Here is a 14,301-nt window from a genome sequence, read left to right as displayed (position 1 = left end):
TATATCTTATTTTAAGCTTTTGTAAAAACGGTATTTGTATGATTTTTGTCTTTTTACTGAGGTAATACTCTTTTTAGTTTGAAACATGTCTAATTATTTTAAAAATGATTTTAATTTCACACAAATATATATAAATATATATATATATATATATATATATATATATATATATATATATATATATATATATATATATATATATATATATAGATATATATATATATATATATATATATATGTATATATATATATATATCTTTATATATATATATATATATATATATATATATATATATGTGTATATATATATATATATATATACATATATATATATATATATATATATATATATATATATATATTTATATATATTTACATATATATAGATATATATATAAATTTGTGTGAAAGTAAAAGCATTTTTAAAATAATTAGACATGTTATTACCAAAATAGCTTAATATATCAGTAAAAGGACAAAAAATATGAAAATACCGTTTTATAAAAGGTTTAAAATAAGATATCATTCAATAATACAACAAACAAATAAATATATATTATGTCAATATTTTTCAGCATTAATATTACTTAAACTATCTATACACTGCGTAAGATATAATATAATTTAAAAACATATAAAATTGAATTATATGTTATTAAATTATATTATATCTTATAAATATATATATATATATATATATATATATATATATATATATATATATATATATATATATATATATATATATATGTATATATATATATATATATATATGTATATATATATATTCTTTAATGAAAGTGTATTTATATAATATGCCTTAGACTTATATTTAATTCTTGTACTGCTTAAATATTTTCAAACTACTTTTTTTTATTTTTTTAGCACGTAAAGTAACTCAACGTCCTACAAGTAAGTAATGACAATATTAATTCACCTATATATTTTTTTAAATTAAATTATATATTAGGCAGTGTATAGATAGTTTGAATAATATTAATGCTGAAAATTTATGAATTAATATATTTTTGTTTGTTTATTGTATTATTGAATGATATTTTATTTTAGGCGTTTTTAAAAACGGTATTTTCATATTTTCTGTTCTTTTACTGATATAATAAGCTATTTAGTTTGAAACATGTCTAATTATTTTAAAAATGCTTTTATTTTCACACAATTTTATATATATATATATATATATTGTTTTTTTTTTTTTTAAACATCTTCGCTTCCAACAAGGCTGCAAGCAGCTACTAATTAAAGTTGGAAGTTACTGTAAGAGAAACGATGAAGATTGTAGAGCAAGATAACGATTGACGGACGATTTAAAAGATTGCAAATTATATGAATCAGGAAAGCAAGATGAAGGAAGCGAATTCCAAAGAGCTGATGTTCGAGGAAAAAAACTAGACGAATAAGCGTTTTTGGAGCACTTTGGAACAGTCACAGAAAAAGGATGACACTTAATTGAATGACGAGTAACACGAGAATGAATTTTAGTAGATGGCACAAGAGACGCTAGCTCTTTCGAGCAGTGCCCATTATAGTATTTGTAGAAAAGAGAAAGAGAAGCAACATTACGACGATGTGATAATGGTTGAAGGTTGGCTGCAAGAGCAGGTCCAACTATGTTTACAATGCGTTTTTGCACCTTGTCTAAAAGAGAAAGGGCATCATTAGAAGATCCGCCCCAGATATGGCAACAGTATTCAATACAAGGCCGGATTTGAGATTTATAGAGGTAGAGAATAGAATCCAGAGTAAGAAAGTGGCGAGCTCGATAAAGAGATGCAACCTTAGCAGATGCTAATTTTGCAACCGATTTGATATATGGTTTCCAAGAAAGATTGGAAGTGAGAGTTAATCCTAGAAGATGAAGAGTAGGTGACTCATCGAGTACATCACCGTTCATAAATATAGGAAGATCTAAATTATTGCGATAACGATTGGCTGAAAAAAATTGAGTATTATCTGAATTAAAGTTCACCAGCCACTGTGAGGCCCATGCTGTAGCAGAAGTGAGATCCTTTTCAAGCTCAAATGCCCCCTCCAGGCAATCAGAGGGTGTTGGTTTCTTATCACGACAAGAATAAATGGTAGTATCATCAGCAAACAATGCCACCTTAGATGTGAGAATATCTGGAAGATCGTTAATGTAAATTAAAAAGAGTATAGGGCCAAGGATAGAACCTTGAGGAACCCCTGAAGTTACAGAATAAGAAGAAGAGTGTTGTCCATCGAGGACAACTTTTATGCTACGATTGGAAAGGAAGGATTCAATGATCTTAAAGATGTTGCCGGATACACCATAAGAAGAATGCTTATGGAGAAGACCAGCATGCCAAACTTTATCAAACGCTTTTGAAATGTCAAGAGCGATGGCCTTAACCTCTCCACCTTCATCTAATGCACGCAAAAACCTGTCAGTTATTACTGTTAGCAAATCAGCTGTAGAACGAGAAGATCGAAATCCATATTGATGGTCAGAAAGTAAGTTATTAGATTCAAGATGAGAAATTAGGTGTTTGTTAATTAAAGATTTAAAAACCTTGCTTATGATAGGAAGAAGACTTATGGGACGATAGTTAGACGAATCAGATCGCTCCCCAGAATTTCTGAAGATAGGGATAACAGATGCGGCTTTCCAGCAGGCTGGAAAACAAGACTCTGATAAGCTCTTGTTGAATAGTTTTGAGAATATAGACGACAGCTCTGGAGAACACTTCTGCAAGACAATAACAGATATGTTGTCTGGGCCACAAGCTGTAGAAGAGTCTAGGCAGGAAATCGCTTTAGATACAGATGCTGAAGTGATATGAATGTCAAGCAATGAATCAACCTGTTTGTTGGCAATATCAGGTAGAACGCAATTAGTGGAATCAAGAGATGATATTGATGAAAAGTTTTTAGCAAACAGTTCGGCTTTGTCTTTAGGTGAGGTGACAAAGTCTGAACCATACAAGAGAGGTGGAATTATAGATTTGCCCTTATTATTGATATTATTAAAGATTCTCCAGAAGTCACGAGAGCCTAATTTTTGAGATGAGATACGAGATTTCATGACCTGAGAATAGCGGGTTTTGGCGTTAGACAAAACCTTTTTACAGTTGTTTCAAGCAGTAATGAAAAGACTTCTGTTTTCTGGAGAATTGTTTTGCTGATAAATATGGAAGTAACGGTTTCGATTGGCAATCGCAGCAGCACAGTGTGAGGAAAACCATGGAGGAGAGTGAGGCTTGACCTGGAATCGTCGAGAGGGAATAAAAGATTCCATGCCAGCCTGAATCCACGAAGTTATGTAAGAAGCACATTTGTCGACAGGAAGTTGAAAGATTTCTACCCAAGGGCGATCACAAAGAAAATCACGGAAAGAATCCCAGTCAGCTTTACTGTAGTTGTAAGAGGTTCGATAGTAGGGGTACTCAGGTGATGAAGAAGAATGATATATTAGTATTAAAGAGATCAAACTGTGATCAGAAGCACCTAAGGGTGAATGTGGAGAAACTGAGCACTGACTAGGATCAGAAACAAGACATAAGTCGAGTAGAGAAGGTAAATGATTAGGGTTGTCAGGAAAGCGAGTTGGAAAGTTGACTACTTGAGTTAGGGATTGAGAAAGGCAAAAGTTGTGGGCTTTAATGCCTGCAGAGTCACTGACACTAGAGCCAAGCCATTCAGAGTGGTGAGCATTAAAGTCACCGACAACAACTATATTAGCAGATGGATAAAGAGAGAGGGCTTGGTCAATATGATCAGAAATAACATCAAAAAGTGTACAGTCTTGAGACGAAGGAGATCGATATAGAACAAAGAGAAAGGCAATAGCGTGTAGTGGTGCTAAACGAAAGCACATGAAGAATAGTCTGTGGATTCAAACCTAGTTTCACGACAAATAGGTGAATTCTTACGAATGTAAATGCCCAGGCCAAGCATGTGACTATTGGAGTCTTTACGAATCAAAGGAAGATAACCATCAACACTAAGATCACAGGATGAGACAGCCGAACTCAAATTAGTCTCACAAAGAGCAAGTAGGTCTGGTGAACTTTGCAAGAGATAAGACTCAACAGAAGAAAAGTTACTTCGAAGACCACGAATATTAGTGAATGATAGGTTTAGAGAACTTGGTGATGATGATGGTTTTTTGTGTTTTATAGTTTTTGGTACTTTATTCATTTTTAAATTAGATTGAAGAACTTGACTCAAAGCATAGATAGTACTCAGAACACCGTTTAATAGCCCGAGCAATTGCCTCATTACTACTAATAAACCCTAAGCCGTAACAAAGGGCTCCAAATGTGGCCTCCGCAATGCACACCAAAAGTACATACAGGGACACCATCCATGCGCAACATGGCACTGTTAATACTTTGATATTTTTCAGCTGTTGATGGAATCAGCCTCTCTGAGAGCTACCACAGAGTTCGGGAAACCTGACTACCAGCCCGCCTCAGAACCATAAAACTGAGTTTTAGAGCTGTACCCTCATAAGGAGATAATAGAATGAGTTGCCTAGTCATAAAAACAGTGACACAAGCAAACCCATGCATTGAGTCAAGAAGATCCAGCATTCAACATCCTAAACTGGAAACAATGTATTAAAAATACATCTGCACCAGCCTAATAGATGAATAAGGGGTGCGAGGCTTGTCAACAGATAGAATCTGTTTACCCCTTAAGTCTTTGCCTAGAAGGCCTTCTACAAGACAGTAGCTGGATGCATTTAACATCTGCCCAAGATGAGTATTTTTATCGAGACACCATCTCTAGCCGTTACTCAACCAAGAGCCCCAAGGCAGGGGGTGTTTTAAATCGGAGTTGGCATCTCCTAGCCTTTGCCTAAAAAGGCGTATCCTACAAGGCAGCAGGACATGAAGCAGATTGTACTGGGTTACATGTTACCAGTAGCAGGATAACCTGATCTGACAAATAATATATATATATATATATATATATATATATAATATATATATATATATATATATATTATTTATATATATATTATTATATATATTATATATATATATATATATATATAATATATATAATAATATATTATATATATATATTATGATATATATATATATAATATATATATATATATTATGTATTATAATAATATATTAATAATATATTAATATATTATTAATATATATAATATATATATATATTATGTATTATAATAATATAGATAATAATATATTAATAATTATATAGATAATAATATATAATTAAAATTGATATAATATATATAATATTATATATTATATTTATATTATTATATATATAAATATATATAATATATATATATATATATATATATATATATATATATATATATATATATATATATATATATATATATATATATATATTATATATATATATATAATATATATAATAATATATTATATATATATATATTATTAACCTGATCTGACAAATATATATATATATATATATATATATATATATATATATTTATATATATATATATATATTTATAGATATATACATATATATATATATATATATATATATATATATATATATATATATATATATATATATGTATGTATATATATATACATATATATATACATATATATATATATATATATATATATATATATATATATATATATTTATATCTATATATATGTATATATATATATATATATAATTATTCTATAATAAAAGTATATTTATATAATATGCCTTAGACCTATAGTTAAATATTATACTACGTTAATAATTTCAAAGTACTTTTTTCTATTTTGTTTAGCACGTAAAGTAACTCAACCTCCTACAAGTAAGTAATGACAATATTAATTTACTTATAAATGTTTTTAAATTTTATTATAGTTTACGCAGTGTATTGATAGTATGAATAACATTAATGTTGAAAATTAATGAATTAATATATTTTTATTTGTTTGTTGTATTATTGAATGATATTTTTTTTCAAATCTTTGTGAAAACGGTATTTTCATGATTTTTGTCCTTTTTCTGAGATTATGAGCTACTTGGTTTCAAACGTCTAATTTTTTAAAAAATTCTATAAATATCACCCAAATATATATATATATATATATATATATATATATATATATATATATATATACATATATATACTTATTTATTTATGTATATATATATGTATATATATTTGTAAATATATATATATATATATATATATATATATATATATATATATATATTAGTTTATATATATATATATATATATATATATATATATATGAATATATATATATATATAAATATATATATATATATATATAAATATATATATATATATATATATATATATATATATATATTTATATATATATATATATATATATATATATACATATATTCATTTGCGGCGTTAGGGTTTGGCCTTGGTCGGCGATGGCCCTGCGCGCCGAATATTATGGGGCGAAACTAATTGTTTGTTTTACCCTTTTGTCTTTTTTTTTGAATGGGGTTAAATTGAGCTAGGGGCGTTGTAGAAGTCTCTCCCAGGGTGCTGGTAGTGCTAAAATGAGCACTGTATATATTCTTTAATGAAAGTATATTTATATGATATGCTTTAGACTAATATTTAAATATTATTTTACTTGAATATTTAAAAACTAATTTAAGTAACTGAGTAACTGAACTTCGTACAAGTGAATAATGACAATGTTAATCAACTTATGTATTTATATTTGTTGTATTACTAATGATATTTTACAATTTTAGTCTTTTTAAAAGTAAGTGATAAAATTTGTAGGTTTATGGCTTAAAAATTTTGAAACCATTAAATAAAAGTTAGAAAAGAAATTCAAGCAATAAATTTTTAAAGACACTTGACATATTTTTCTTTGATTTGCAGCATTAGTGTTTCTCTAGAGCTTGTTCTTTAAAAATTAATACAGTTGAGGGCTTATTGTGGTTAAAAAATCAAGCTCTTAAAAAATCCATTTTAGTTTTTAGTTATGTTTGGACACTGCAAGCAAATCAATCAAGATTGTTTAATTATTCAAATTTGAATCAATTGTTATTTATAAGTTAATTATTCAAATCTTTCAATAGTTAATTATTCAATAGTTAATTTTTCATTAAAGTATTTCAATGGTTTTTTATTTAAATCTGAATCAATTGGAACAATGAAACAAGTGTTGTTGCCGAGAATTTTTTCTACTTTTTTTTGAATTTGTTTTTTTACTCTAATTTAACTAAACAGTTAAAATTTCTTTGTTTGTTTTGAAATTCTTTATTTTAGGTTTTGTTTTTTATAATTTCCTAAATTTTTTATGTTTACTTTCATGTTCATTTATAGCGCTGTCATTCAACCCGCCTAATAAAGAAAAATGAGGTCGGCCATAATTTGTTGACCTCAATCTTTTATAAATTGGTAAAAAAATTGATACAAATGCCTTACCACAAAACATTGAAACCAGGCTTGCAGTTTTTTGCCAACCTCAAACACTTTGAGGTTGGCAGTTCGATTTGTTTGTTACAACAAACCTTTGTTCTCATTTTGATGTAGCCTACACTGTTAGAAAAAAATAGCGCGTTTTATACAGAAAAGCTCCGGCAGCTGCGATGACCAAACTACCCGTTATTTAACGGTAAAAGCCATTGCTTGTAAGCGGAAGTTGGCATAATCAAACTGATATTTCCATTAAAATACAATTTGTTTTTCCGTCAAATAATAGGAGGTTTGGTCATCACGGCTGCTGAAAACTTTCCGTAAATAAACGGATACTTCCTTTAAAAATAAACAGGTTTTATCCGTTAAAGGAAAGACTGCAGCAACTCAACTGCCGGATAGTTTTCGTAAACAAAATCAATGTTGCAATTTATATTCCGTTTATATCAAAATTTAAAATAGTTATTTATAGCAAATATTATAAATATAAAATCGATTGTATGATTCTGAAAATATAATCTAATAACAAATTTATAGTATTAAAAGTCCTCAATGTGTTTGCCGTCAAAATGTATGCTCCACTTCTCCAGATGAAGCGTGCTCATCAAGTGTTTCTTCACCTGAGCAGCTTTTGTGTAGATGCCTTTCGGATAGTTGATTGATATAGGGTTGAAATATCAATGCCCTCACCAGAATGCTTGCGGCACACCACTGCTGCTCCGTGGGACAACAGCTTTAAACATGTAACAAGACGTCTTGCAATGCCTATTGGGTTATGCTTCCTTTTGATCATTGTTGCTGCATTTTCATCCCCCAAGGACTGTCTGTACTGTTCTCGGATTAGTCTTTGCTACTTTCGGAACAATCAGGTAGCGCTAAGCTGGTAAATGTGGATACAGTCGCTTCCATTGCCCTGTTTTGCTTGGATGGGTGGATGGTATTGGCACTAGCAGGTTTGCCAGTCGATCAACCAACGTGAACTTTGCTCTCAATTTGCAGTTTGTAGAGGTTCTCATCCTCTTTGCACAACCATTTGCCTTTCACCTTGGTCATGTCAAACAGGTCATTCAATGAATCAAATTTTTGTTTTTTTCTGCGGCGCTCGTAGTCCTTCAGAAGTTTTGCTAGTTTTGCACAAATGGCTTGATCAGATACATGCAGGAAGTTCAACGTTTTTCTCCATTGGGCTTTAAGCTTTACATCAATTAAATTGATCCTCTTTCTCCGTTCTTTGGCAGTAGATTTAAGAAATTTGAAGCGTCCAATGACGTGGTTTTTCAGGGGCATGCGATTCCGTTTGCTAAAGGGTGCTTTATAAATTGCCACGTTGCCTCTTCTTGATGGGGCTTGAAACTGGACTAAGTTCTTTGTCCAGGTTTCCTTTTTCTTCTCCCTGTAAGAAGAGCTCTACTCGAACAACATGTTTCTTTCTACTCAGCAACTAAAAAAGGAAAGGCCTTAACGTCAACTTAAATAGGTAAGGCCTTAACAAATTAAAGAAACTGTTATTCAATTTTCAATTGAACTGTTATTGTTAATATATTTTATTTCAAAAGAAGAAAATAACGATAATAGAAAATGAAAAAGGCAGGCACTAATAAAATATTATATGCTCAATTATAATTTGAAAAAGAGTTAAATGTAACTTACCAAATAATACAAGAATCTCTCTATACTCAAACTGTTTAGAATCCGCAATAATTAAAATAAGGCAATTATAATGTTGACACCAAATCAAGATAATTAAAACTCAACCACCCGCTTTGAACACATCGCTTACATACCAGTTTAAACCAGACCACAAAACAGCTGAAGAAAAATTTAGAACTCTACAGAAGCTTCCGAACAATTACGTCACAGTGATGTCACTATCCTGGGTGACGGCGCACAGCGTTATACGATGACCTGGAAAATTCTATACATTTCTCTGCTACATAAATTGTTGCACAAGTTAGTTTCATGACTTATGTTATATACAACATAAACATATTTATATATATATATATATATGTATATATATATATATATATATATATATATATATATATATATATATATATATATATATATATATTTATATATATATAATTATATATTGTTAATACAATTACGTAAAATGCTAAACATAAATAACATTTCAAAGTGGTTTATGCGTGACCTTTTTTTAATGTTTTAATGGAATTAACGTCATTTTAGTCATTAATAGGCAAAAGTTCAATCATTCGTGCAACAGGAAATAATGTTTGAAAAAAAAATCATAAAGTCATTACCCTAATAGACATATATATGAGCATAGACAGTTTTGATTTCATATTTAAAGTTTATTTAAAACATATTACAATCAGCTTATGTAAAGATGAAATATTGACAAAAAATAAATAAAAAGTTAGAAGTAAGAAATACCATAAAACTGACTGAACCAGAGTATCTATTTTGATCGAAATATAATTTTAAATTTTCATAAAATGTGCAGATAATCATTCAGTTGAATATATTCAGAAGATAAATTTTCTTTGATATTTACAAATAATAATAAAACGATAATTTTAAACGCTACTTAAGTATACATTTAATATTATAAATATACAATTATATATATATATATATATATATATATATATATATATATATATATATATATATATATATATATATATATATATATATATTGTAGCAATAAAAATATTTATGAGAAGAAAAGCACACAACACTATAAAATAATAATTTGAGTACAGAAAAAAGAAAGGGATAAAATATAAAGAAAAAAGGTTATAAAAGTTATCAGAAATTAAATCTGAGAAACAAACAAAGTACTTATTCTTAAATTATTATTATTATTTTTATTGTTATTACAATTATTATTTTTGATTTTATTATTATTATAATTATTATTGCTATTATTATTATAATTGTTATTGCTATTAGTTTTATTATTATTGTTATTGTTATCACTATTAATTATTTCTTATACAATTTGGAATTATAATATTTTAGTATTTTTTAATTAGTAATGTTATTTGTTAAGTCATGTTAACAGTACTTATTTTTTGTTTTTATATAAAACAATATGAGATAATTAATTAAAAAAAATGTGCATATAGTTTGTACGATCTATATAATATATATTAAACATGCCTAATTAAAAGTTGGTAATTAACTACATAAAGAAACTACTATTTATTGTTAAAGGATAAAATAAAGTATTATTTAAAGTTTTTCCTATAAAGGAGAAATTGTTTAGTCTCCAGTATATTTTTTGCTAATACTTAGTGATTGCATAGTTTCTCCTTTAAAAGAGTAACTATACAATTGAAAATTCTTTATTTCTTTAGCTTTTTTTCAGCTAAAAAATCTAAAATTGATTTTTAATGTGACAAGTTTGCATGTTAAAACTTTACTTAGGCTTCCATAACGATTTCCATAATAAATTTCCGTGTTTCAAAATTTATTTTAAAAGAAAGAAAATTTTCGTTCAATTTTGTTAAATGGGTACTCTCCACAAAAATAACGGAAAATTATTCCGTAAAAGTATGGAACTTTTTAACAGTGTAATGGTCAAGGAATATCTTTATGATTTTTACTATGTGTTATGTATTTTGGTATTTTCACAATTGACACAATTCATAGAAGTCATGTATGCTTTTTGTTACAGAAAATGCTTCATATAATACAGGGCCTAAAATAACGTAAAATAATTTATTCGCAAAAAAAAATAAACCTTTACCATCCCCGCCATTCTACCCGTCCCTGGCGCCGCTTTGCGGTGAAAGGGTTGCGTTAGTGTAAAATCGTTTTTTTACAACAATAGTTCGTTTTGTTATTTTTTTAAAATAATATCTCTCATCTCATCTTTAAATATTATCTTACAATCTTTAAATATTATCTTTCATCTCATATCATATGGCTTCCATAACGATTTCCATAATAAATTTCCGTGTTTCAAAATTTATTTTAAAAGAAAGAAAATTTTCGTTCAATTTTGTTAAATGGGTACTCTCCACAAAAATAACGGAAAATTATTCCGTAAAAGTATGGAACTTTTTAACAGTGTAATGGTCAAGGAATATCTTTATGATTTTTACTATGTGTTATGTATTTTGGTATTTTCACAATTGACACAATTCATAGAAGTCATGTATGCTTTTTGTTACAGAAAATGCTTCATATAATACAGGGCTTAAAATAACGTAAAATAATTTATTCGCAAAAAAAAATAAACCTTTACCATCCCCGCCATTCTACCCGTCCCTGGCGCCGCTTTGCGGTGAAAGGGTTGCGTTAGTGTAAAATCGTTTTTTTACAACAATAGTTCGTTTTGTTATTTTTTTAAAATAATATCTCTCATCTCATCTTTAAATATTATCTTACAATCTTTAAATATTATCTTTCATCTCATATCATATTTAAATATTATCTTAAAATATTCTTCTTTGACGAAGTTTAAAACAGCGTAAGTTACTATTATAATTTACGGCATTAGGTATAGTTTAGAGTTTAAGTTGCAGTTATAGTGTAATGAGCAAGTTATAATGTAATGAGCAGCTGGCGCATTTAATACTACTACCACATTACTTTTATTCATTGTTTTGACTTAACATGATACTTAAAAAAATAAAAGTAAAAACACAATAAATGTTGCAATATTTAAACCACTTTAATTAGTTATTGGAAACAATTTTATAAAAGAATTGTGACTATAAAGCATGTGTTACTTTTATAGAAATGTTGTTGCCAAAAAATATAAAAAAACTATAAAACAAATTCAAAGTTGTTTTGACAACAAAAAGAGCATGTGTTAATGTAAAACAACTTTGCTGTTTTTTTGCAGTTTTATACAGTTGTGACATTAATAACATTAAACGCGTTTAAAATAAAAGGAAATAAAAAAATGTAATTGTTCTAAATAATAAATTATTGTTTTAAATAATAAACTATTATATAATTAAAATTATTTTATTATTATAATGAAACATTATCGTTTTAAAATATCAAACTTCATATTTGTTCAAAACATGTCCATAGATCTACGAGTCTTTAATCTATAGACCAAACAAGTAAGATCATGCAAAAAAAACATTAGATACGTTTTATAACTTATTGTTTCTTGGTCTAGCGTACTGTTAAAAATTAAAGTATAATTAATTTTTTTATTCTAATGGTTTTTAGGCAAATGTTTTCCTTCAATTTTTTCATTTGAATTGTTTTGCAATAAAATCTAAAAGAAAAAAGTTTGGTTTATTAAATTGAATTATATTTCTACAAGTTTGAGTATTTGCTTAAATTATCTTTTTAAAAAAAAATTCTTCGAACAGAAGTAAAATAATATATTTTTTTAAATTTAAATTTTTTATAATTTAATTTTTAGTTTGATGTTTTACTGGTTTAATGTTTGCCATAGAATTTTTCTACTTTTAAAACTATTTTCAAGAAACAAAAAATAATTAACTTATCAAAATGTTTACGATTTAAATAAAACCTACTGTTACTGTAGCTAGATGTACATTTAACTTTCAGGAATGGTCCTCACTCTGCCACTAGGTATGACAGACACCGCTACAATTAAGTTTATAATTATTGAGCGTTAATAATCTTTTAAATTTTTCCAATTTTTTTTAGTTTCAAACTTTTAAAATTAAATTTTTAACAAAGTTAAACAAAAACAAGATTAAACAATACGCTTAATCTTGATATCGCTTTAAATATAATGAAAATATGAAAAAATGCCCCCATTTTTTATAACCTGTTTGAGATAACTTGTTAAAATAATTTTTAGTTAGAAGTGTATTATGTGTTAACAACATATAAGATATAAATAGAAACGTCTGTATGGGTTACTTTTGCGAGTCTTTGAGTATATTAAGTATATTTAATAGTTAAGTAACTGAAAGTAACTTAACTGGTTGTTTTGATTTAGTTTATTGGTATATTGATTGTGATATACTTTATCCATTCAGTAGACAAAACTAAATATAACTTTATAAAATTATTTACTTCTACAAACAGATTTAAAGCAATTTTAATGCAAAAGCGTAAGAGAGCAAATGATCATTATTCTATTCAAAAGATAAATTAGCATGACATACTTTATGACCCCTAAAAAAAAACTTAGAACAGATGCTGAATAAGCTTGAATTTCATAAGTGCGAACTCGCAAAAATGCAAATTGGCATAAGTGCGCCAAAAGAATTTGCACTTATACCAGTTTTTGCAATTTTTTTGCACTTAAGCCAGTTCCCACTTAAGCCAATATTGCAAATTCTTTAGGCGCATTTATGCCAGTTCGCACTTAAGCTGATTCGCACTTACGCCAATTTTTGCAACTGCTCTACGATGATGCCAGTTTGCACTTATACCAGTGTTTGCAAATTTTACCAGCACTCACTTATTTGGTTCTAAAAAAAAAACCTTGAATAAATTATTTACCACAAGAATTTTTATAGTTTTATCGTTTTTATATTTTTTTATTTCTTATGTTTTTTATTAAATCTTTTTTTTTTCCAAAAAAATTGATTTTCATAATTATTATAATTTTAGTAATAATTTTGTATAATTGTAAAGTTGCTTTTTTATAATAACTTTGTTTAATAGGTTGAAATTATCAAAACAATTTTTATAATTTTTTATTTACAGTTTTTAAAGTTTAGTTTTTTCGCTTTTACAAAGTTAAGAAATATACAGACAAAAACTTTTTGTCTATTATAGTATATACTTACCTACTTTTTTATAATCATTTCTTTTTTCATTTCTTTACATTCTTTTGTTTTAAGGGGCAAAATGAGACTTTTATAAGTGTTTTAAACAAGAATTTTGATTTTTGCGCTTATAAAATTGTTTGTTTTAAAGTTTTGTTTTAAAGTATTTTTAAAATGTTATTCTTTTTC

The 14,301-nt window shown here is 27.2% G+C and overlaps 1 protein-coding gene across 1 annotated transcript in view; it reads left to right on the top strand.

Moving 5' to 3' along the window:
* Positions 1–12,806, top strand: part of LOC136079396 (platelet glycoprotein Ib alpha chain-like) — a 51,183-nt gene extending 38,377 nt beyond the window's left edge. The window contains exons 10-13 of the mRNA XM_065795131.1: positions 886–912; positions 5,786–5,812; positions 6,748–6,758; positions 12,786–12,806. Of these exons, the coding sequence (XP_065651203.1) occupies positions 886–912; positions 5,786–5,812; positions 6,748–6,758; positions 12,786–12,806 (86 nt within the window). The remainder of the gene's footprint in view (positions 1–885; positions 913–5,785; positions 5,813–6,747; positions 6,759–12,785) is intronic.
* Positions 12,807–14,301: the final 1,495 nt, after the last annotated feature.

The sequence above is a fragment of the Hydra vulgaris genome, chromosome 04 (assembly GCF_038396675.1).
Source record: "Hydra vulgaris chromosome 04, alternate assembly HydraT2T_AEP".
In the NCBI taxonomy this organism is placed as follows: domain Eukaryota; kingdom Metazoa; phylum Cnidaria; class Hydrozoa; order Anthoathecata; family Hydridae; genus Hydra; species Hydra vulgaris.
Note: the sequence above shows the minus strand (reverse complement) of the source record. Positions and strands in the feature narration are given on the sequence as shown.